The 24,960-nt window shown below is 39.7% G+C and overlaps 2 protein-coding genes across 2 annotated transcripts; both read left to right on the forward strand.

The window, feature by feature from the left end:
* Positions 1 to 67: 67 nt before the first annotated feature.
* Positions 68 to 16,721, forward strand: FH (fumarate hydratase). Its single transcript, XM_065753683.1, has 10 exons — positions 68 to 203; positions 6,575 to 6,709; positions 7,445 to 7,555; positions 9,835 to 10,011; positions 11,020 to 11,202; positions 11,831 to 11,996; positions 13,503 to 13,706; positions 14,438 to 14,565; positions 15,861 to 16,014; positions 16,547 to 16,721. The coding sequence occupies exons 1-10, from the start codon at positions 90 to 92 to the stop codon at positions 16,687 to 16,689; spliced, it is 1,515 nt and encodes a 504-aa protein (XP_065609755.1). The 5' UTR covers positions 68 to 89; the 3' UTR covers positions 16,690 to 16,721.
* A 1,159-nt stretch (positions 16,722 to 17,880) lies between these two features.
* CHMP5 (charged multivesicular body protein 5) lies at positions 17,881 to 24,826 on the forward strand. Its single transcript, XM_065752108.1, has 8 exons — positions 17,881 to 18,000; positions 21,295 to 21,399; positions 22,149 to 22,195; positions 22,611 to 22,704; positions 22,786 to 22,857; positions 23,232 to 23,340; positions 23,674 to 23,786; positions 24,230 to 24,826. Exons 1-8 carry the CDS (start codon positions 17,932 to 17,934, stop codon positions 24,278 to 24,280), a joined length of 660 nt encoding a protein of 219 aa, XP_065608180.1. The 5' UTR covers positions 17,881 to 17,931; the 3' UTR covers positions 24,281 to 24,826.
* Positions 24,827 to 24,960: the final 134 nt, after the last annotated feature.

Here is a 24,960-nt window from a genome sequence, read left to right on the forward strand (position 1 = left end):
CGCTTGGCCTGCGTGCCGATGGCGTGACGCCCATCCGGGGCGGTCCGCTCGTTCCTCCGCCCCCGGCGGTCTCTCCCTCCGCCGTCACCATGCACCGCTCACTCCGCGCCTTCCTCCGCCTCGGCCGCTCCGCGGGGCTCCTGGCGCCGCCGCCGTTCCCCGGCACAGCCGCCGCCCTCCGGGCCCCGCCGCGGTCCGCCATGGTGAGCACCGGGCCGGGCCGGGAGCGCCGTGACCTCTACCGGGTCCGGCCGTCCTTTCCGCGGCTCCGCCCCCCGGGCTCTGGCGACCCTCCGCAGCCCGCGCGCTGCTCGGGGGCGCCGGGCGTTTGCTGCTCCCCGCCTGCAGCGCGCTGCGCAGACCGGCTGTTATCTGTAGCGACCGCGGGGGACGGGATTTGATGCGGGCGGGAGCCCGAGCCTGGCAGCGAGCTGCTGAGGCAGAGCTCTGGCGTGCGGAGCTGCTTCTAGAAAAATCCCTAGAGCCGTGTGTGCTGCTCGGGAGGCAGGGAGGTGCTCTGCTTGTACCCGAGACGTGTCTGTGACCTGGGGAAGACCAAAAAGTTATTTGTTAAGGTCTGCCCGTTGGCTGCTGGGCTGAAATCTGAGGGGAGTCGGTTTGTTGCGTGCGGTTCAGTGTGGGAACGCAAATGCTATTCTATAAGGGACTCTGAAGCTGAAAGGGAACCTTACAGAGTATGTGTGTCCAGCCCTTTTGGCTTGCCTGGGCTGCACTGAGCAAAGAGGAATTGTACTGAGCCTCATAAAAGGTGTATAATATAATTAATATGTGTAAGTAACAAACTTTTTTTTTATATATTGCAACATAAAAAGAGGGCAACAAAAAAGTAAAAACTAGTTGGAAAGGAACTGCTTATAAAGGCAGGTAGCAACAGGATGAGGGGAAATGGGTTTCAACTGGAAGAGGGTAGATTTAGACTACACATCAGGAAGAAATTCCTTACCGTGAAGGTGGTGAGACACTGGAACAGGTTGCACAGTGAGGTTATGGTTGCCTCCTCCCTGGAAGCATTCAGGGCCAGGCTGGATGGGGCTTTGGGCAACCTGGTCTTGAGGGAGGTGTCCCTGCTTATAGCAGGGGGCCAGAACTAGGTGATCTTAAAGGTCCCTTCCAGCCTAAATCATTGTATAGTTCTGTGACATATACTTTATAGATGGTGGCCTTCGTGTGCTTGCTGAAGACCCAATACCTATGGCAAGGCAGCAGTCTGATGAGAAATGCAGTGTTCTGATCTTTGCTGGTTAGGAATGTGACCTGTGCTGCATGTAGGCAATATTAATTGCTTGGGATTAGATAACAGGAAAAGTTAGAGCAAAATGTCCCTCCAAGGATTCAAACCGCCCTTGAATTTTTATGGAAAAAATTTGTATGCTTTTATTTCCAAGAAGACTTCCAAAATGTACCAACTGGTATTTAAATTGAGGCAGGGGAAATAAAACAAAGCTCACACTTTTTGAAGTATGCAAAGATTTTCACAACAGCAAGACTTACGTTTTGGAACGATTTATGTTAAGTACAATTGAGTACAGTTGATACTATAAAGGAGAGCAGTTGAGCACAAATTCCATTTTCTGTCAGTTTTTAAGGACCATTTCTGATGTGCTATAAAATAATGATTATTTGAACTGGAATACTTACATCCAAAAGTTGCTACATCCCTAAATCAGAATATAGTTTTCCGCAGGAAGCATTGTGACAGCAGTTCTGTTTGAGTTTCTCAACAGTTTTGAGTTTTCTGTTCGAGTGTGGTGGTGCAATCAGTCGTAGCTGATCAGCACCCTGCAATGAGGCAAAAGGACAGTTATGTTTGCCTGACCCTGTAAGCTTTGGACTATGGGTGTGTGGGATTTGGCAGAGGCAGAGCACATCTTCTCGAGAGTCAGTCTAGGTGTAGGGAAACAGGGACCTTCAGCTTTTGAAGCCACTCAAGAGGGTGAAGTCCACCTAAGGAGTGGAGAAATATTCAGGCAGATCTGCAAGATGCTAAGGTTAGTCAGTCATGCTGAAATCTCCCAAGACATTTGTGTTGACTTCTGTGTTAACAACATGCATTTACGGGCATAGGAGGTTAACTGATTAATGCCTGGAGGAGTATCAGAAATTGGTTTCTGTGTGTTATTTGTACAGATTTGCTTGGTCTAGTTTGCTTTTTCAAGCAGAGACGGTCAGAGATCTTCTCCTCCATCTGAACTCCCACAAGTCCATGGGGCCAGATGGGATCCACCCAAGGGTGCTGAGGGAGCTAGCAGAGGTGATTGCCGAGCCACTTTCTGCCATCTATCAGCATTCCTGGTTATCTGGAGAGGTCCCACAAGATTGGAGGCTTGCCGATGTGACTCCCATCTTCAAGAAAGGCCGTAAGGAAGACCCGGGGAACTACAGGCCTGTCAGCCTGACCTCGGTATCAGGGAAAGTTATGGAACAGATGTTATTGAGGGAGATCACACGACACGTGCATGGCAATAAAGGGATCAGACCCAGCCAGCACGGGTTCACCAGGGGCAGGTCGTGCTTGTCCAACCTCATCTCCTTCTATGACTGGGTGACCAGACAGGTAGATGAGGGAAAGGCTGTTGATGTAGTCTACCTGGACTTCAGCAAGGCCTTTGACACGGTCTCCCACAGTATTCTCCTAAGGAAACTGGCAGCCCGTGTTGTGGACAGGTTCACTCTTCTCTGGGTGGAGAACTGGCTGGAGGGCCGTGCCCAGAGGGTAGTGGTTAATGGAGTTAAGTCCAGCTGGCGTCCTGTTACGAGTGGTGTCCCCCAAGGGTCAGTTTTGGGGCCCATCTTGTTTAATATCTTTATTGATGACCTAGACGAGGGAATTGAGTGTACCCTCAGTAAGTTTGCAGATGACACAAAGCTGGGAGGATGTGTCAAACTGCCTGAGGGTAGGGAGGCCCTTCAGAGGGATTTGGATAGGCTGAACAGCTGGGCTGAGCAAAATGGGATGAGGTTCAATAAGACCAAGTGCCGGGTCCTGCACTTTGGCCACAATAACCCCATGCAATGCTATAGGCTTGGGGCAGAATGGCTTGAAGAATGTACAGAGGAAAAGGACCTGGGGGTGTTGGTTGATGCTCGGCTCAACATGAGCCGGCAGTGTGCCCAGGTGGCTAAGAAGGCCAACAGCATCCTGGCCTGTATTAGAAATAGTGTAGCCAGCAGGAGCAGGGAGGTGATCATCCCCCTGTACTCAGCTCTGGTACGGCCGCACCTCGAGTACTGTGTTCAGTTTTGGGCCCCTCACTACAAGAAGGACATTGAGGCCCTGGAGCGTGTTCAGAGAAGGGCAACAAAACTAGTGAGGGGTCTGGAGCACAAGTCTTATGAGGAGCGGCTGAGGGAGCTGGGATTGTTTAGTCTGGAGAAGAGGAGGCTCAGAGGAGACCTTATTACACTCTACCACTTCCTGAAGGGGGGTTGTGGTGAGGAGGGGGTAGGCCTCTTCTCCCTGATAAGTAATGACAGGACGAGAGGGAATGGCCACAAGTTGCGCCAGGGAAGATTTAGATTAGACCTCAGGAAGCATTTCTTTTCTGAAAGAGTGGTCAGGCACTGGAATGGCCTGCCTAGGGAGGTGGTTGAGGCACCATCCCTAGCGCTGTTCAAGAAGCGTTTAGATGAGGTGCTAAAGGACTTAGTTTAGTAGTTGGGTAGAGATAGTGATAGGAGGATGGTTGGACTAGATGATCTTATAGGTCCTTTCCAACCTTATGAACTTATGAACTTATGAACTTATGAACTTTTTTTTTAAATTATTTTTTTTTGCCTTTATTTAAGACATGCAGTGCTAATCATCACTAGTTCTTGAGGACTCAATACAGGTAGCTAATAGAGTTTAATTAATTAATATGATTGAGACACTACTGCAGTTCATATGAATGAAAAAAAAAAATACAACAACTTTCTTCTCAGTTACCTGTCATTATCCATCAGCAAATGACACTGAGCTCGAAGCAGCTTATCACCCTGTTGGTTTCACTGGAGAATGTGAGTCCTGTGTCATGTAGAATTTTCCAGGGAAGTAACTTTTTTGATAACAGTGTTTCACTGTTAAAAGGTATTTGTATTAGGGGGGCTGGTCTCTCCTGGTTCTTATTTGTCTTTGTTTCACCATTGTTGACACTGTAATTATGTAAGTGTGAGGAATCAGTTGTGCAACTGCTAACTCTTTTTGTCTGAAAGGTTGCAGGCCATTTAACTTCTTCACAGTGCTTTAGCGTGGATACTGTCAGTTATTGAACCACTGACCCTATTAAGAGCTGGGCATGGGATTGAACTGGTTCTGCTTATCCATCTCTGTGGAAAGCATTACGTTGTCTGCTTATCCAAAGTGTCCAGTTACCAAAAGCAGGGATTTTAGAGACCAGTAGGCCAGTACATATCTGTAATGTGTTTTTCTTTAGTGTGCATGTGAACATTAAGTGATTAAAATAGAATAGAGAGGGTTAAAGATTGTCAAAAAAAGGCAAATAGATCTGCTTGCTCCATGTCATCTTTCTCTGGGGTCATTGTCTTTGGGAAGGACGAAAGCAAGTTGTAGGGAAAAGGACAGCAATGCAAGAGCTAACCCTTGCTGTTTGTGGGCTGGGCTGGGATTCCTTCTGGGTCACACACAATGTCTGTACTGCAGGAGAGCCCTGAGCAGGTGGGACTGGTGTCTCTGCTACATGGTTACGGATGTACCCAATGGCAGAGCCTCTCCATCTGGCTGGGAGCACTGCTCAGGACAGCAAAATACTGGAATATTCCCACCTGCACTTTGCCACCTGCAGTGGTGTAGATATGGACGGACTACTGGAGAGTTGCTGCTGCTGGAGAAGGTGTTTTGCACAAATTCAGCTGCGCTCCTCTCCAAGAAGTCCATGGTCCACAAAGTAAGGAGAAAGTAAAACTGACCAAGGAGAGAAACAGTATGGCTTCTGCAGTGGGCATCTAGGGAAGAGTAACAACCATGCAAACATATACGATCCTTTCTTCTTTCACTTACACAGACTTCTCATTTTCAAATCAAGGACTTTAATGGGTTGTGGTTTCTCTGTGTGATAACCCGGTTCAGATGTTTGGTTTTTGTTTATTTTTTGAGTGCTTATCTTGTCTTTCCTGAACTCTTGCAGACTTCTTGCATCCACAATATCAGCTGGCAAATAGTTTTGTCAGTGTGCCATGTGTGAAGAAATGCTTCCTTCTGCTCGCCTTGAACCTGCCTCCTCCTACCCTAATATTGTGGCTCATGTTTCTTGTACTGGAAGAGACAGTGAGCAGCTAGTACCTGCTGCCATTCTAGGAGTGATTTTACTGATCTTGTTTTTCCTTCAGTCCCCAAGTTGTCGCTTTCTGAACTACAAAGTCAGGATTATAAAAGCTGTACTTTGATCGTCCTTACTGCCTTTCTTTGAGCCATTTCTGAGAAAATCAAATCTGCAATTAGTATTCAAAATGTAAACAAACCATGATAACATCTCTCCATTTCTTAATTGTTCCTAACATTTGATTTACTTATTTCCCCACATTGTATCAAGTGTTGCTTAATACTATCCCAGGGACTCACAACTGATGGTTGTTTTTAGGCCAGAGCCCATTGTTGTGTATGTACAACTATGAAGCTGGGGTTAGAATAGTATCATACAATCCCCAAGGTTGGAGAAGACCTACAAGATCATCCAATGTAACCAACCACCTATCACCAATCACAGAACTGTAGGGGTTGGAAGGGATCTCTAGAGATCGAGTCCAATCCCCTGCCAAAGCAGGCAGTCGCTCTCACTAAACCTCATTCCTCAACACAGTGGCCAAAAGTTCCTTGAATACCTCCAGGTTCAGTGACTCCACCACCTCTCTGGGCTGCCCATTCCATCGCCTGATTGTTTTACTCCATCTGTGATTAAGAATTCATATAGTCTTTTTTTCTTCCTGAAGACACTATAAGAAGGTAACCTTCTCCTGTAAGGATGGATGAGTATCTTTCTCATAGCAGATTGAGGCTTTGCTGACAGAAGTATGGGAGAGAAAGAGTAAACTGCTATTACTTGCTTCCTCTCCAGTCCCATAATCTGTGAATTGGCATGTGAATGGGATCATGTTGTCATAAAATAATATGGTGGGTTTTTTTTGTTGTTGCTTTACTTTTCAGTTGGTTTTTACTTTTACTTCACCTAAACTTAATTAACTTCTGTTAGATAATAATGCCTGCTTTGTATATATATGATATGTAAGTATTGTTTTATATAAACATCGCATAAATAAATATTGCAGGATGATGTGTTACATGCAGTGAGCAGCTAAAGAATTCTGTAAGTGCTGCCTGTCACCTGTGGGTCTGCTAGGCTGCATAACATTTGTAGTTGTGACTCTTGTAGCAAGACAGGTATTCAAACTAGAAATATGTCAAGAGTTTGTAGATATAATTAGAAAAGTACTTAAGACTACTTGTGTGTCTTTGTTAGCCTTTTTTCCCTTCTAGCACGTTTTTTCTCAGTTGTCTCTCCTTTCAAGAAGAAGGTGCTGTTTACCATTGTTTGAAACATATATTTTTCCTTTCCCACAGTCTACTCAAGAGTCTTTTAGGATAGAATATGATACCTTTGGTGAACTGAAGGTCCCAAGTGACAAATACTATGGTGCTCAGACTGTAAGGTCTACGATGAACTTCAAGATCGGAGGTGTTTCGGAAAGGATGCCAGTAAGTAATTCAAGCCTGTACCCATTTCTACTCTTCAGTTATGTTTTTGGATATGAGTGAGTACCTTTTCTTAATCATGGTCACCTTTGAATTTTCACTGAAGATTGAATTTTCATGCTGAAGTATTGTTTTTTATTGTGTTATTTAAAAAAAAAAAAAACCCAAGATGAATAGAAATCTTTCATTTTTTTTTTCTGAGTACCAAAGACTACGGATGGGATAACTTGAATTACTTTTATTTTGGTGTTATGTAGTTTGTTATTGAAGATATTTACGTGTAGGAAATATTTAACTATTAAAGGTACTTAAGTGTAGAGGGCTGATAAATTGCTTTTTTGCTTGTAGATGTGATTAAAGCATGAGTGTATGTGGGCTTTGTCATTTTCTAATTTTGAATGTACTGAAACATATATCAGTTTGCCTTCAAAATTCTGTTTAGAAACAAATCCAGTTCTTTTTTTTTCTGGTCAATACATGTAGTTGGTTTTGATATGTACAGTGTAACGGGACTTGGAAAGAAAGGGTGAGTTATATATTGCTTTCTGCGCTGCTTGGATAAATGTCACTTAGAATGGAAGGACAGATCATGTGCCCTAAATTGCTTTTTGGTTGCTTGGTTGGCTATTGCTGTGTTTAAGATCAGAAAGAGTCTGATTTTGAAATAAATCTGTGCTGTGAGTTCCTAAGTGTTCTTCATGAAAAAAGATAACGTTTCAATTTACTCTCGTGTCTCAGGTTCAAGTTATAAGGGCCTTTGGCATCTTGAAGAGAGCAGCAGCTGAAGTAAATCAAGATTATGGTCTCGACCCAAAGATAGCTAATGCTATTGTAAAGGCAGCAGATGAGGTAGGAATGAACTGCTGAAAATACCAGAACTGTCACTGTATGTTTGGTTAGCTTCTCATGGGAGTACTGTTTGAGGGCTTGGGGAAGTTGTCTTGCATTTCTTGAATTGTTAGGGCAAGCCATTTATCATTAGAAAACTTTATTTTTCAGGCTCAGAAATCTTTTACTTTGCTTTACTTTTTTTACTTTTACATTTATGGACATAGAACACAATGACCTAATGCATTTTGGTATTTATGTTACAAATAAGAGAATGTAATTTTTTCTTGCTGTTTGGGCTACCCACTACCTGCATAATGTCTTTGGGATGACTCCTATCAGATAAACAGTTCAGAAAAGCCTAGGAAGAGAAGAGAACTGTGGCTTGTTCACTTAATGTGCCACCCAAATGCACAGATGTGAATGAGAAATAACTGAAGTATGTTAATACTACCTGTGCTGCTTTGCATAAACCAACAGATGCTTAGCTGGGATAATTGTTTTACAGAGCTTTCTTTTTCTTCTAAAGCTTTGAAATACTTAATTATGTGCAGAAGCCATGTCCTCTCTCTACCTTCTGTAGTATCACGAGTCTCAAGCCCCAGAAGCTTTGGAGAACTCCAGAATATAGCCAGTCTTTCCTAGTTAAAGGTGGACAAAAGGTTTTGGTGGCTAAAGGCTCCTTGCATTACATTCATGAATTCTGAAAGCTGTTTGAGGCTTTATTGCATTTTTTAAAGTGCCTTCTCAGTGACATACCTGAAAGAATAAAGAGAGAGACAGCAAATAACAGAGTTGCTTTTGAAAGTGTGAGCTCTGCCCCTGTATAAAACAGGAAATATCTGCTAAGGCTTTCTCCTGAAAAGCATGATTCCAGGAGGACTGTGTCTTAAGTCGAACATCTGGAGGTGGAGATCTAACCTCAAAGTTGTGACAACAGATCTCATCTTTTGCATTCTAAACTTTCCTGAGGGTGATATGCACGGGGCCAATACTTAGAAGCATAGGGTTTGAAATTATTACATCCTTAGAAAAATTTCTAAGTATAGATAAGGTTCATATCTAAAAAATGTGGACCAAAGAGGAGAATATTTGTATTTGTTGCTTTGTCTTGATTTGAGATGGCAAGTGTCACAGCCTATCTACAGAAGGTGTCAATTGGTACAGACATCTGTAGCTGATCAGGATCTTCTTCCCATGGGTAATCTGCTAGTCAATATGTATGAATCTTTTTAGGACAGAGTGATTCACTTGTTTATATGCTCCATTTGTATGTAATATATTCAAGTATAGTTCAGGTTTATCAAGGATGCTCATGATTCCTTTTTAGGCACCTCTCAATTTTAAGCTGTTTATGCCTAGGAAAACATGCCTTTTGAGACAAAAGATCCCTAATAGTGGCAACCATCTGTCAACTCCTTTTGTTGATGTAATGATCTTCCTTATGTGAAGTTTATTTCTGGAGAAAATTTAGAGTCCAGTTTTTCAAATACCATGTGCTGCATGTGCATGACAGCTGACTTTTGGCAAAAGTGCCTCTTCTGGAGGATCATTTTTTACCATGAATGACATTCTGAATGCCTCAAATTCAAATTGTTATGTAGTTGATATCAGTATCCATTATGAAACTGTGCATCTCTTGAGCTTATTTTCTAGGAGAAAGCAGTGCAGCAGTGTTGATGTGATGTTTGTAACCAGATAAACAGTCATGAGATGACATCTAGAAAATGATCATGATTCAAGGAGACACAGCTCTGAATCAGTATCCTGAAGTACTGATTTAGAAACTACTTCAGACATCTTCCTTCCCTGGGAGATGTTATTAACCGGAAGAAATAACTATGGAAGGGAGAACCAGCACTTATTACTCTTGTTCTCACCCAGGGAGATTAGAATCTGAATTGCTGTAAAATGTGATAGGTCCAAAAATATTTTTTATTTATAAAATCATCTGCCATTTTTAGGAAAGAGAAGATATGACCTAAAAGACCTCGTTTTAATCTTTTATTTCCGTTACTGTAGTAGAAAGAAATTTAAATTATTTTTTTCTCTGTGTTTTAGAATTCAGCATCTTCAAAAAGTACAGCAAACATTTTTTGCCCTTTTAATATTTATTCTAAACAACACTGAACTCTCATCGTAATTACTGTAGTGTAAATCTTCCTGTTATCTAATAATCTGTGTATTTATAAATATAATGAAAAGCTCTTTGAATCATAACTACAAGATCCTCAATTTTATGCTGCTTTTTTCTTTTTTTTTTTCTGTTAGAACATATCTTCTCTGTTTTTCCATTACAGGTAGCTGCAGGAAAATTAAATGATCACTTCCCACTGGTGGTGTGGCAAACTGGATCTGGAACTCAAACCAACATGAATGTCAATGAAGTCATCAGCAATAGAGCCATTGAGATACTGGGAGGCAAACTGGGGAGCAAAATCCCTGTACATCCAAATGATCATGTTAATAAAAGTCAGGTCATTATCCTCGTATCATACTGCTTTTAATTTTTTTGAATTGTGAGTTGTCCTATAGCTACTGTTTAAATGTATACAAAAATAATCTATATAAAATATGGGAGATATATATATATATATATATATATATATATATATATATATATATATATATAGAAAGAGAGAGAGACAGAGAGGGAGAAAATAGTTGTGTTTACAGTTTTAGGAACAGTTTTCCAAGTTTCAGGTTTTTCAGATTAAAGGAACTTTGAAAAGTTGGTCAGTGTCAGTATGAGCTTTTTAGATTAAAAACTCTCAGCTCATTTATGACAGATGAATTCATACATGATGTAGCAGGCAGAAGTGGCCTGGTAACAAACACTACTGCTGGCAGTCATAAAAAAAGTTAAATATAGATCCAGTTTCTAGATGTTGTATCTGTGTAGCTGTTATCTCCCAAATACATTACATAAAGCATGCAGAAAGAGTAACAAAGTGGCTGAGTTCCTGTAATTGGCAGGCAAAAGAGCCATTTCATATTTTTTTTACCCACATCTAAGTAGACATGTTTATTATATTTTACTCTTAAAATTTTCTTCAGATTAGCTGAGGCTTGAGCCACCAGGTTGAGTCTATCTCTGATCTTTTGTGCTTACTCAGTATCCTGGGGACTATGAAATTACCATTACAAAATCAGTGTTTTGGCCTTTTGAAGTCAGCTATAGTTTCTTTGACCCCCCAAATCCATTTCTTATCTATTTTTTGTAACTACTCAGTAGTTCTCTTGTCCTGTGGTATTATTTAGTTCTTGGGAGTATAGTTATAAGAAGTAGATTTTATTAATAAGATGCTTGATTGGAGTTCAGAAGATTTGATGATTTCTTCAGAGTGGCTTGTGGAACACTGCTAAGTTGCTTACTGTGTCCTCAACTTCTTCATAAAATAAAAAGAATAAAGCCATACATGTAATTCTTACAGGTACTATGGTGAGAAAACCCTGTAAATAAGTTTCTGAAAATTCCTTCACAGAGTTCAAATGACACTTTCCCAACAGCAATGCATATCGCAGCTGCCCAGGAAGTCAATGAGGTGTTGTTACCTGGACTGAAGAAGCTACAGAATGCACTCGAAGCAAAATCCAAAGAGTTTTCTCAAATCATAAAGATAGGACGCACTCATACACAAGATGCTGTTCCACTTACGCTTGGACAGGTAAGAAGTAAAAATACACAGGTTTTGTTCTTTTTTTTTTAGAAAAGTTGTAAATATACTCGAGGAAACTCAGACAAAAAGTATTCAGAATAAAAGTCTGTATGATACATGATCATATATATGTGAGAAATTGTTGTTATTGTATTGTCAGGAATGGCTTAGGTTGACTTACTTGGTAAGATATTAATTTTAACTGAACTGATAAAAAAATCTCTGTAACATTTGTGTGTCTTTTTTTCCCATGAACACACAGGTGGTCTTCTTACTAGCTAAAATTAAGTGAACAAAGTCCAGGATCCATTTGTCTAATTGTACTTTGAGTCTTTGTTAATGCAATCTGAGGTCTGATCTACCTTAGATTTGGATTTTACAAAGTACATAAATAAGATACAAGGCAAGAGAAAGATGCATTGTAGTACACATTTTTACGTATGTAGGTTGCCTTTATGTGTAGGTTGCCAATGCTGTGTGAGCAGTCTGCTAATGTATGTAAATTTTCCCTCTTAATGAAAACGTCTTTTAGCATCTTGGTGAAGTTCAATGCTTTCAGTAAATGAGTACTGTTAAAATTCCAAATAATTCTACTTTTTTTACTCTGTTTATCTTTTTGTGCTTCATTCTTTCAAAGGAATTTAGTGGCTATGTGCAACAAATCAAATACGGCGTGGCTAGGATTGAGTCAACCCTGCCAAGAGTGTATCAGCTGGCAGCTGGTGGGACTGCAGTTGGTACAGGATTAAACACAAGAATTGGCTTTGCTGAGAAAGTTGCTGCTAAAGTGGCTGAACTGACAGGTGAGAAATGATATTTCAGAGTTATCAGTAAAGCAGTACATGTAACACATACAGTTAAATCTGAACTAAAAGTTTGGTTTCTGTGTGTCTCCGAGTTCTTAAATTGTGTTTTAGTAAAAAGGCTTCTGTTAATGTTGTGTTTTGTAAGCCTTATACTTAAGGTTTTTCATGCAATGTATTTTTCTAATAGAACTCAGTGCAGTGAGTGACTGCAATGAATAAGGCTTATTGGAGACATACAGTGTTTCAGACTTATCTTAATAGCCCAGCCATACTTCTGTTCTGGTCTCTGCTTCTCTGACTCTATTAATCTTAATTACTTGCCACAAAAAAAGGGGGGAAGGAAACAACAAACATCCCAAAAAACACTGATTTCTTTCATGTAAAGGAGCTGAAGTTAGCTGTCTGGTTTCTGATACTATCTTTATAGATTCTAACCTACAGAGCCACTGAGTTTCCTGATCTGTAGACCAGTTCCTCTATGTCACAGTTTTAAAAATGTCCCCAAAATGAATGTGTATGTACTTCACTTAAAATCACTGTGACTGTTTATGAGCAGTATTTTTGTATTAATAGATCTACATTATAGAATAATGAATGAATAATAGAAGTGTATACAAGTAGTACAGGAGCCAGTGTTTGGCAGGAACTGCAAAACATGGTAGGAATTTGCACTTTCTCTAGGAACTGAGATTATGCTACTCTTATTGTTTGAATTAGTAAAATAAGCTCAGACCAGTAATTCTGTGGGGCAGAAGTTGAACCCACATTCAGCATCTGTACTTGATGTCCACCACCACTGATAAAATTTTGCTGAGAATTTACTTGCAGGGCAGAATGAAGAAATGTTTTTGATTACAGAACCTATGTTCCAACTGCAGATTTAACTAACATAACTAGAGCTGTTGCTTTCAGTGCTCCTGTGCTTTTGATGTTGCCAGCAGTTTTAGGCATCCTAAGTCTTAATGAGCTTTTGCGTGTTCCATCTGGCTTGTTGTTCCCTTCCAGTGCTAATGCTTGATGCATCCTTTAAGTAGCTAATTCCATTGAGATTACTTCTCATTTGTCTTAATGGCTGTGCTGCAAAAACCCCTATTTCTATAACTGAGAGAAAGCATCTTTGAAATGGAGACCTTAAAGTGTCTAACAGGAATTAAGGGAATATGGACACATTTGGGCTAACCTGCAAGAGTTTACTGAAATTTATTAAGTACTGAAGTGCAAAGCAAATTGCTGTGTTGGTTAGTATGCATGGAAACTTGAAATCCATAATTTTGCTCCTCAAATTTGGGTTGATGCTTAAATTTCACATTCTTCTCTATTTTAGTGACTTTTGCATTGAACTGAATCAGTTTAAGAAACAGATCTTTGAGAAAAGGTCTATAGAAGAGAGATGAACTTCATGTTACTAACATAATTTTGTTAAGCTAACTGTGCCTTTGGTTATCTGGTTTATGTCTCCACATAAGTGCCTAATAGGTTTCCTATTTCCCACTGTCCCTGTAGGCTTGCCCTTTGTCACTGCTCCCAATAAATTTGAAGCTCTTGCAGCTCACGATGCTCTAGTTGAACTCAGTGGAGCTATGAACACAGTGGCATGTAGTCTGATGAAAATAGCTAATGATATTCGTTTCCTGGGATCTGGACCACGCTCTGGACTAGGAGAACTCATCCTGCCTGAAAATGAACCAGGAAGCAGTATCATGCCAGGTATGGAGAAAACATGCAGAGGAAAATTTTCTACCTCTTTTGTTTCGGACTACTAACTCTTTAATGTCAGTAAATCTGTGACTGAACACTTCTGCCAGTTTTTCTTCTGTCATATTTTACCAAAATTTGCATTCATGAAAATACTTGCTAGCAAAACTGTGTGTTGGCAAGCATGTGAAGGAGAGTAATACCTGTATGTATTCATTTTTCTTTTTGGCCAAATAAAGTTAGCTTATTAATTTTGTTACAAAATAATTTTAACAAGCTAGTTGTTCTTTTCATAAGTTAACTGAGGTTTGACAATGATTTACCACACAGTTGACCTGCTGAGTAAAGACAATCTTGGTTATTAAGGACTGTAGTAGTTACCAGCTACTTAGTTCATGCCCATCTGATCCTGCTCTCAAAAGCTCAGCAGGTGGCTAAAGCAGCCTGTTGGGAGTGGCCTTCTTTAAAACTTTGTATTCTGCAAATTTTTCTTTCAGGAGAAGAGAATATAACTAAAGGTTTTACATTTTGCAGAGAACGGGGAATAAATAATAGTAGAGTAGTATAGTTAATATAATTTATGGAAATTTTTGTTTCTTTTCTGTGGTGAACAGATCCAAAGGAGTAAAATGTTACTTCCTACACAATATCTTCTCTTGAATGTGATTTGGTAAATGAGGGAACGACTGATTGATTGATTTCCTTAGTCTTCAGTAATGTTTTCCTCTTCCTTTCACAACCAGGAAAAGTGAATCCTACCCAGTGTGAAGCGGTTACCATGGTGGCAGCCCAGGTTATGGGAAACCATGTTGCTGTTACTGTAGGAGGTAGCAATGGGCACTTTGAGCTGAATGTTTTCAAGCCCATGATGGTAAGTTCATAAAGTTGTAAAATATTTAGGGCTTCTGATGACATCATTTGTACAGTCAGATAGCTAGGGAAAAGCTCAGTGAATATTTGGTCAGTACAAGCACTGGAGAATCTGACAAAACGTGAAAAAAATGTCATTCTTTTGTATGGTAATTATATGGTAATGTCCTCTGACAGGACAGAAGCAGTCTTTTTACATGAAGCTACCTTATGCTGTTAAGCTTTTATCTTAAAAATGTTTGCTCATACTGCTGTTTCTCTGAATTTAAGTACAAAAATGTCAAATTAATTGAGTGCCGCATATCACTTGGTACTGAAATTTGGATGTTTACAAACCAAGTCATATTTTTTGTTTTTATTTTCTTCCTTGGAGTATCTACTTGGTTTTTTTACTTTTTTTTTAATTATTATTAAACACAAGAAAAAGGAAACAGGAGAATCAGTAGAACAAAAAATAAAAGAGAAGATTGTGGAGAACTTTGTGTAAGATAAAGTAATATTGCTGAGGTAGGGATGATAGTTTTAAAAAGAATGAAGGTGACTTGTGGAAAAGATGCCAATATTCAACAGAAATAATAGAAAAGCTGTAGAGTTTCTGTCTTCGTTGGAGATAAGAGGCACAAAGGAAGCATCATGCCATATGTTATTCTTCTACACTACCTATACTGGCTGATATCACTTTTAAATTATATTATATTAGAAATTACTGAAATATTTTTCCCCCATCTGAAAGCATACAGCATCTGGTTTGGAAGCTACTGCACCCTGCCCCACACCCTCCAAAAAAATCATATTAAGCAGCTAAGAGATGTAACTAGCAGAACACAAATTCTGATAGACAAATAAAACAAAAAGGAAAAAAAAAGTGTGTTATGGATTATCAAAGCAGCTAATGCCAGACATTGTTGTACTTAATATTGTAAGATGTTTTCTTATTGGTACCTGGTGGTGAAGGAATGACTGTGAATTAAACACCTTCATTCATTTTTCACTTGGTATTTGTGGTTGCAACAAGACATCTTTACATACTGTGGTCTCTAGGCAAGAGTTCATCTCTTACTGATGAGTTAATCTCATAAATGATTCTCAGAAAGTTACTTTAAATGGGAGTAATTGAGCTTAGCCTGCAGAAGGACCAGGATGCATTATTTTATGTACTGCTTTACTGCAAATTAAAGTAGTAAATTTTGAGGGAAAGAGGGACACCACTTAAGAACAACTGTGCCTAATTGTGTAGCTACTAATATACTAATGCAATAATTGGTATTTTTCTGTTTATTATTATTATTATTTTAGATTAAGAATGTTTTAAACTCCGCAAGACTTCTTGGAGATGTTTGTGTTTCTTTCACCGACAACTGTGTCGTTGGAATCCAAGCCAATACAGATAGGATCAACAAACTAATGAGTGAATCTCTGATGTTGGTAACAGCACTTAATCCACATATAGGTAGGTTTAAAGCTCAGTAACTTCTCAAAACATTACACTTACCTACTTTTCAGTAACGTTTCTCACTCATTATTTATAGTATCAGTGTGTTAGGAAACCAATTTCTGGGACAGACAGAAGTTATTTTCCTTTAAAATCACCAATTTTACTATTATCGGTGATAAAGATATGTCTTGCTTTTGCAGTACTGTAACAGTGTATTAAAGAAATAATTCTGAACAGAAAAGAAATGGAGAGATTTCTTTGTACCTGTGGTCCTGATTGGGCTTCTAAGAATAACAAAAAATAACAAAAAGTGAAACACCCAAATAGGAGAAAGTTAGATGAAACTTTTATGCAGTCTAACTTTAAGACCTATATCAAGACCACTTTAAGTAAGGAGTTTGTATAATACATTTAGTGCATACTTACTGCAAATTGAGTTAAGTGGTAGTAGCAATACCTAGCAGATTAATTCTTAGGAATTTTCTCATCTCTAAAAAAGTCTTCTGAAACTGAAAATGGCTTAAATGTTTCTTTTTGTTTGCTACAGGATATGATAAAGCAGCTAAGATTGCCAAAACTGCACACAAAGAAGGGACAACGTTAAAAGAAGCTGCTATAAAGTTGGGATTCCTCACATCAGACCAGTTTGACCAGTGGGTGAAACCTAAAGATATGTTAGGTCCTCAGTAATGTCTGAAACACCTGCAAAGCAAACAAACAAATTAAAGAAAAATATAAAAAAGTGTTCTTAACTTAAAAATAAAATAGAATAAACTAAAACAGGTATGGTATGCTTTTGTTTCACTTGTTGTGTTTTCGTGGTATTATTTTTTAGCGTGAGCATCAGATGTGTTAAGATTGACTGATCTTCTGAGGAAGGTTTCAGTGTTTTTGTTAATATTAGAAAATAATTAAAATTTCAATATTGTTGTAACTTAAAAAGTATATTTCTAGGAGAGAGCAGCAATTTTGAAAAGTTAGAATCATAGTATTATGTAATTTGGGTTTGGGTTGGAAGGGGACATAGAAGGTCATGTAGTTCCAACCCTCTGCTGTAGGAAGGGACACCTCCCACTAGACCAGGCTGCTCACAGCCCCATCCAGCCTGACCTTCAGTGCTGCCAGGGGTGGAAAAAAGGGAAAAGTTGATGCAAGGCCTATATTATATAATTATGGTTATACAGTATGTGTTGAGGAAGAGAACATCGTAGCATACTGTACAGATGCATAGCTGTAGATGCATCTTATTTCACTTGAATACTTAGAGCTGTTGGAGCCTGCCCAGTACTAGGTACTGATGTTAAGTGGAATCTTGCTGTGTTAAAATGTAGTAGATGTAGTTATGTGTAGATTATCCTTTAAGTATTCCAGTTCCTCCCAAAAAGCTCATGTATTCCTTCCTTTCCAACTTCAGGGCTGAGAAACATATTTTAAAATTGCTTTCCAAATATTTTATTTAGTTAATCGACCAAATCATTAATTGATTTTAATGGAACCACTTATACATGCATGCATCCACTTTTATATGAAAAGGCATTTATTTTTCACTATAGCCTTACATCTATCCTGCAGCTTTCTGGATGTTTTATGTTGGAGAATAATATCCAGCCTTTCATGCCAAGCCTTGAATAGGAATTTGGGACAAGTTCAGGTGGGACGCCACGTACGGCTTCAATCCAGTAACATACAGTGTCCTGACACTGAAACCGCAGTGCGGCCTAACTAGCGCCGTGCCCCTTTAAATGGGCTCTGCTTAGCACCGCCCACTCCCCGCACAGCCAATGGCAGCTCCCTGCCGTTCCGGGGTGACCGGAAGAGGCGGTGCAAACACTTCCGCCTTTGGCAGCGCGCAGGCGCGGAGTGGGCGCAGTGCTTCCGGGCCGGCGCGCTTGTTGTTGCAGCTGCCGCCGAGCCACAGGACGTACCGCCGCCATGAACCGCTTCTTCGGCAAGGCGAAGCCCAAGGCGCCCCCGCCCAGCCTCACCGACTGCATCGGGACGGTGGGTCCGCGGCACCGGCGGGGCTGCGTGCGGGCGGGACCGGTCGGATGCAGCTGGGGTGTGGCGATCCGGTGCTGCCCTGCGTCAGGGTCGGCTTCCGCTGGTACCGCAGCGTGCCTCGTTTAGCCGTGCCGGCAGGGTGCCTCCCGCTCCGAGCTTGTTCGATCCCAGCGGGTCTTCAGATTGCGTAGGATCATAACTGAAGCAGCTTCTTTGATAGACAGTGCAAGGGATTTTCCTCCCAGGAGGATGATCAGCCCCACAGCTCGCTGGGAACTGCAGGCTTTGTGACCTTTCTCTAATTGTCTCTCTGTGAACGTAGTTGTATGAGAAACCATCTTAACCGAAGAGCGGAGTTTCAGGTTTAGTGTACATCTGCGGTGTCTCGGCCACCAACCACAGGATCGCAAAATTGTTTGAGTTGGAGGGGAGTGTTTTTACGGTGTGAAGTCAAGAGCCTGTATTGGTCAGCTGCTTAGTGATGGCTCCAAGCACGGTGTTTGGTATGAGGAAGTCTGTAAGCCAAGTCACACTGCCAATCCCGAGCTCCATCTTAGCTTTTAATTGTTATGACAACATCAGCTTTTGTGGTTGGAACTAAAATTCAAGGCTGGGGGTGTTCAAAGCCAGGTTGGATGGAACCCTGGGCAGCCTGATCTGGTGGGTGGCAGCCCTGCCCGTGGCAGGGGGGTGAGACTATGCGATCTCTAAGGTCCCAACTCATTCTGTAATTCCCTGGCTGTTTCGTGTATTAGTAAGCATGGGGAGAAACGTACTTCCTGTTTCAAGTTTGTGAATGAACTTGTTTTTTTGTTTACATGAAATGAACAGTCTATTGGGTGAGATGCTCCCTCTGGTTTCAGCCTTTCCATTTAAGAATCTAGAAAGTAAAGCACAGGTCCTACTAAAAGACTGGAGAGATCAAATGCAAAATAAAAATAATTACTATTGAAAAGTATGGTATGAGGTATTTTGGGGGAAAAAAACAAGAAACACTATTTCTTTACCGTATTAAATCCAAGAGTTTGGAGACTGGGTGTCGTTTCTGTACTGTTATTGACCTTAGATATGTTTCACTGCACCTTTTGAAAGAGTGGAATTGCTTTGTAAAATCTCAAGCCCATCACTTAATGGCAGTGTTTGATACTTTGCAATGGCAAAGAAAGAAAGGAAAAAGGAAAACAGACAACTGTTAAGCAGTGATTATACCTACCTTTGGGACGTTCTTTCCTGGGTATGCAAAAGTAGTATGACTGACCCCAAGAAATACAGTATTCAGTATGCTTTTCTTTTTTTTAACTGCAGTGATAGGATAGGCATCACATTAAGACAATTAAACAGCTGAAGGGTGCTGAATTCAAGGAGCTGATTATGTGGCTACTCTGAAAACAATTTACTGAAACCCAGGAAGCAATTTTCCCTGCTTTTCTGTGGTGTCTGGCTGGTGCTAGATATTTCAGTTGGTTTGTCTCCTCTCTTACTCTCCTACTCATGGGCACTTTCCTGCTCTCCCCATTTCTGCTTGCTCTCTTGCTGTGCCTCTAGTGCTTGCCTCATCAATGGCAGATTTTTATTGTTCTTGCTTGCTTAGCAGTCAGATGACTCAAAGCTGTCATAAGGCTGGTAGGAGGGATACAGTTCCTACTGTGGCATTGGTGTTCTTTTTACTTTTCCTTCTTTGGAAAGCACACTCCAGATGAATGTGGCTTTTGTCAAATAAGTAAGCAGGAAAGATGACCTAAAACAAAAGGCTACTAGCTGTGGCAGCAACAGTAACATTCAGTCGTGTATGTAATGTATATATTTCTGTGTTGAAATAAGCTGCCATTTTGCTCAGTAGGAAACTGAGATACCATATTCACTTTCTTTGTTTAAATTGGATGCCCTTCTACTCTCCTTTTTCTGTACTGAAGCTGAAGAACCAGAGCACCTAATTTTGCACAGGGTTACTTTGTTTGCATGGTACTCAGTTTATTTTTAAGTTTACATCCTGCGTAGTGTGTGTAATTTTCATGTAGGTGGTGGATCAAAGAGCCTGCCTCCATTTCCTGCATGCACTGACTGGGAATTGCTATAGCCTCTTATCTATGTAGCTGATTTGCCCCTGTGCAGGAGGCTGGATGCACTCCAACACGTGCTTAACTGATTAAAGATCTTGAGGAGGTGCTAGACTTTCAATCTACAAGATTTTAATAATGACAGATGGCTTATTTTCTTGCTAATGAGGAAAATGCTTGGTATAAAAGAATCTTAATACAAACCTTTCCATGCCAGATGTGCCCGGGCAGTTGAATCTCTTATGTGCAGAATATTCCTATCAAATGTCCTGCTTAGAATGCCTCTGGCAATTGTATGCTGCTGCCGTAGAACAGAGGCTTAAAAGGATCATCAAGGCACCAAAGTGAATATTTGAATAATTACACGTTTAACCACACTGATAGCAAGACAGAATTGTAAATTTTCACTGATTGCTCTCAGCTTAACATTGGAATTCAATATAGAAGGCTTCTTGGGTGATAGTGCACTGAGGAAGGAGGCCACATTTTGTGACACTGTGGGTGCTGCTAATAGCATCTGTAGCCATGCTCGGTTATGTAGAATCATCTTTAACCTTCTTATGAAGTAGGCTGAAAATATTTGCACGAAGACAGATATGTCATGTGCACTGCACCAGGACTTCTCGGGCTGGAGGTCTCTTATGGAGTCATGCAGCTGCCCTTAGGATTTGTAGTGAAGTACAGTAAGAGTTTGGAGTACTGCCATGCAGACCTGATGTTTCCTGGCTTCCTTTGCAGGGACTGATGTGAATAGTGTCTGTGACACAGAAGTTAAGTGTAGTCAGTAATGCAAGTATCAAAGAAGAGACATCTTTTGAATGGTTAATGCTGTCAGCTCATCACAGGTGAACTTCTAGCCTTGCTGAACAATCCCTGTCCATTTTGTATTTCCCTCTTAGCTACCAGCATGGTGCACCAATGTTTTTATGTTTCAGTTTAGTCCCTGGTACTGTGCGTTATCAGAACAGAGATTGTGATTTGATAGGGTACACAAGGGAGCATCTTAAAATGGTCAGAATGTGTTACAAGGGCAGAGCTTGCCAAAACCTTTTTGTGCTTCATTGTAGAAGGTGCTTTCACGTTCTCTGCAAGCTTTAAACTACTCACAAAGTCCCAAGTGAAGAAACAATTTATTTAGTAGCATATCCAGACTAAGGCTGTTCTTTCCAGTATGATATATGAATAAAATACTAATAAACGTTTTTTGTGTGTTTGTTTTTTGTGTCATGTATTAAAGGTGGACAGCAGAGCTGAGTCAATTGACAAGAAAATTGCCAGGCTTGATGCTGAACTAGTGAAATATAAGGATCAAATGAAGAAGATGAGAGAGGGGCCTGCAAAGGTAACAAGCTTCTGTGGGATTTAAGCAGGAGAGGATGAGACTCACACAGCTTGTCATGTAACGGAGTGATTTAGTCAGTTCTTCAGGTTTATAGAAATGCATCTTGTCTTACTGATGGGATGTAAGAACTTGCAGGATTTTTATTCCAAATGATCTCTTTGCCACGTGTCCTTGAACGGTGTTCTAATTGGTTTCTAATTTTTCCAAAGTGTTTTGTAATTCATCCCTCAGAAGTAACTTCCTTGCCTCCCTTCCTTTTGTTAACCTGAATCAAGTCTGGTAGAGGCTGTTCTGTTCACCCGCCAAAAGAAAAAGATCTGTGCAAGTCAGAAAGGAGGTAGGAAAGCCCAGTTTTGAAAGGGATGAACTAAACAGTATCAAATGTTTATTTAGTAGTAACATATCCAATATAAATTGTACTGATGCAGTACTATTTTGCAGTATTACTGGATGCTGACTGTTAAGATATGTTGATGAAAGATGGTTCTGTTATTTGAATCTGACTTTATATTCTGCTTATGGGAAAAAAAATCAAAAGCCTGAAATAAGCCTGAAATCTATTTGCTGCTAGAAGCATCACATACGAGCCTATTTTGTTGATCGTTAATGTAGGATGAACTCTAAACATGTCTGTTAAACTGCATTAGTAACTGGACGCTCTCAGAAAATTTAAATTCAATATGTTGGGCTTAAACAGTATAATGTGAAGTAAAATACTGTGCCTAATACATCAATGTTCTGTCTTTCAGAATACAGTAAAACAGAAAGCATTGAGAGTGTTAAAGCAGAAGCGAATGTAAGTTTAAACCTTTTTCATTTGGCATCACTAAAGGCTGTTTTGTTGAAAGAGAGTGGCATACTTCCATTTTTCTTTTCAGTACTCCTGCTTCTGAGTGTTCTCAAAAGAGAAATGCTGAGCAAGCTAGACAGCCCTTCAAAACCATATTAAAGATTTTGTGTCAGCACAATTATGCCTAATTTGTATGTTAGTATATAAATTTAGACTGAGATAAGCTGACCTACATCTGCTAATTGCTAAAGACATGCTTGGCTTATGAACTTTCTTTCTAAAAGATATAATCTGTTTTTATATCACTGATTACTGTAAATCATGCACTTTCCAATCTTGCTTATTTTATTTATTTATTTATTTATTTTTGTGGCAATAAACAGTGGTGTTTCAACACTGTTATCTGCACCATTTTTAACAGGTATGAACAGCAGCGGGATAATCTAGCACAGCAGTCGTTTAATATGGAGCAAGCTAATTACACCATTCAGGCTCTGAAGGATACAAAAACAACGGTACCAGTATCTTACTCTCACATTTATTTAATTTTGTGCTTGGTACATCAGATACAAGAATGTTATTTGACTCTATTTTAGGTTGATGCAATGAAACTGGGAGTGAAAGAAATGAAGAAAGCTTACAAGCAAGTCAAAATAGATCAAATTGAGGTGAGCTTACTGTAGTAAATTGTTAAGGAACAGAAACGGTGCACTGAAATAATGAGTAAATTATATAACTTAAAGGAAAGCTGATTGTTTTGGCTTTCAGGCTTATATGACTTTCCTTTTTTTTAATATTTATTTTTCATTGAACTACCGTCTTAATTCCTTATTTCTCTGGTACTGCAGTTGTTGTCCTTTTACTGATTGTAAAAGTGAACACACTAGTACTGAATGCATGCATCTTTTATTAATGCTGCTTTAAAAACTGGTTTATGCAATAAAACTGTTTTGTATGCTAAAGTTATTAAACAATTGATTAAGCTCCAACTAATTTAATAAAACTATTGCATATGAACTGTTGAAATTGTTTGTTGCTCCAGGACATACAGGATCAGTTGGAGGATATGATGGAAGAAGCCAATGAAGTCCAGGAAGCACTGAGTCGTAGCTATGGAACACCAGAGATCGATGAAGATGATTTGGAAGCAGGTGAGGAAGGTGGAGGGGGAAGTACAGTCATATTTTAATTTCACTAGCCAAATACTGAAAAGTCTTTAGAAAATAGAAACACAAAAAACTCCACTCCAGCATAAAAGCTGCATTTCCTTTATGTGCAGTAATACAAAGACAGACCTAAAAGGGATACTGATGGGATGCTACAGTGGGAAAAAAAAGAATGTTATCTTGGAGTGTGAGCAAAATAAGGGACATCAGGATGAATGTAAGCATTCAGAATGAATCTTGTTTCTCATTAAGAAAAATTTTTCCTTTTGCAAAAGAATTTCCTTGCCTAATTTTGCAATCAAAATTATTAAATTTCAGAACTGGACGCATTAGGTGATGAGCTTTTAGCTGATGAAGACAATTCCTACTTAGACGAAGCTGCTGCTGCTCCAGCAATTCCAGAGGGCACTCCTGTTGACACAAAAAACAAAGTGAGTCCTTTCCTCCTTGGAAGCCAATTTCTTTTTTTTGTTGTTGTTAATCAAATTGTTGTGGGTTGCTTGATTTTGAATCTTTAATATTTTGGACAAAAATTGTACTTTGTTTTGTGTGTTTTGGATGCTGCATATATACTTCAAAGAGCTAAAACATCATTTTATAAGTGCTATCTGATAACACTGCAGGTAAAGTTTAAGCGCACCACTACAGCTCTTAGTGTAATTATTCTTAAAAATAGGAGAAAATATTTTGTCTATTTGGTTTTGGGGCTTTACTGTAGCTTACTTTTGAGAATGCTTTTATTTTGATTCCAGTGATGTCACTGTGACAATTAGAAATATATTGTTTTATTAAAAAAATCAAAAAACCTTAGCTATATGTTATGAAGGGTGGAGAATTATTAACCTGCTCATTCAGATTTCTTTCTTTCGTACAGGATGGTGTATTGGTGGATGAATTTGGATTGCCAAAGATTCCTGCGACATAAATGTTTCAAAAGCGCAATGTATATAATGAACTCCACTTTACAAATCAAGACTTTTTGTTTTTGTTAAATCCTGGAGAACTTGTCCTTCCAGCGCAACCTTAATATCACTACACCCTAGAATGCAATATGGCTGGTGATGGTCTTTCTTCGAAGAAAGTTGTTCTACTACTGACTTTTCTATTAATGGAAAAATGTCACACAGTTTCCTTCAGTGGAAGCAGTCGAAAAGTTTTTGATTTCTTGTGTCTTATGGACAAAATAATATGTAAAGCATAGTGGTGGCTGTTCATAGTGGAGGTTTGCTTTGATTTTGTATTGTTTCTCTTTCTCAAAACTAAGATTGTACGCTGCTGCTTTTCTCTCTGTAAAATATTTCCCTTATTACTATACTTATTTGATAAAAAGAGTCAAAAGCATTTTTAAATTACTTCAGTTTGGAGACTTTTATGCTATTGTACTTGTAACCTTCTTAAAAGCTGTATCAAATAGGGTTGTCATTAACTTTATGTATTGAACTTAAGACATAAAATCACTTAGATTAGCTGAGCCTTTTGTGTGGTATTTGTGGTAATGGTCTTGGCTTTCCCCCCCATTCTCATTGCTGTATGCTGCTCGAGCACACCCAGTGCTGCCTTTAAGCAGGGCTGTGCTCACACCAGGCTTGCTTTTGCCATGTTTCT

This window comes from Cyrtonyx montezumae, unplaced genomic scaffold (genome assembly GCF_038088225.1).
Source record: "Cyrtonyx montezumae isolate F1298 unplaced genomic scaffold, pur_monq_1.0 scaffold_8, whole genome shotgun sequence".
In the NCBI taxonomy this organism is placed as follows: domain Eukaryota; kingdom Metazoa; phylum Chordata; class Aves; order Galliformes; family Odontophoridae; genus Cyrtonyx; species Cyrtonyx montezumae.

Coding starts and splice junctions, on each gene's coding strand:
- FH (XM_065753683.1), top strand. CDS start 90: ATGCACCGCTCACTCCGCGCCTTCCTCCGCCTCGGCCGCTCCGCGGGG. Junction 14,566..15,860: donor ATGTTTTCAAGCCCATGATG/GTAAGTTCATAA, acceptor TTATTATTTTAG/ATTAAGAATGTTTTAAACTC. Junction 16,015..16,546: donor AGCACTTAATCCACATATAG/GTAGGTTTAAAG, acceptor TGTTTGCTACAG/GATATGATAAAGCAGCTAAG.
- CHMP5 (XM_065752108.1), top strand. CDS start 17,932: ATGAACCGCTTCTTCGGCAAGGCGAAGCCCAAGGCGCCCCCGCCCAGC. Junction 22,196..22,610: donor GTGTTAAAGCAGAAGCGAAT/GTAAGTTTAAAC, acceptor CATTTTTAACAG/GTATGAACAGCAGCGGGATA. Junction 22,858..23,231: donor TCAAAATAGATCAAATTGAG/GTGAGCTTACTG, acceptor TTGTTGCTCCAG/GACATACAGGATCAGTTGGA.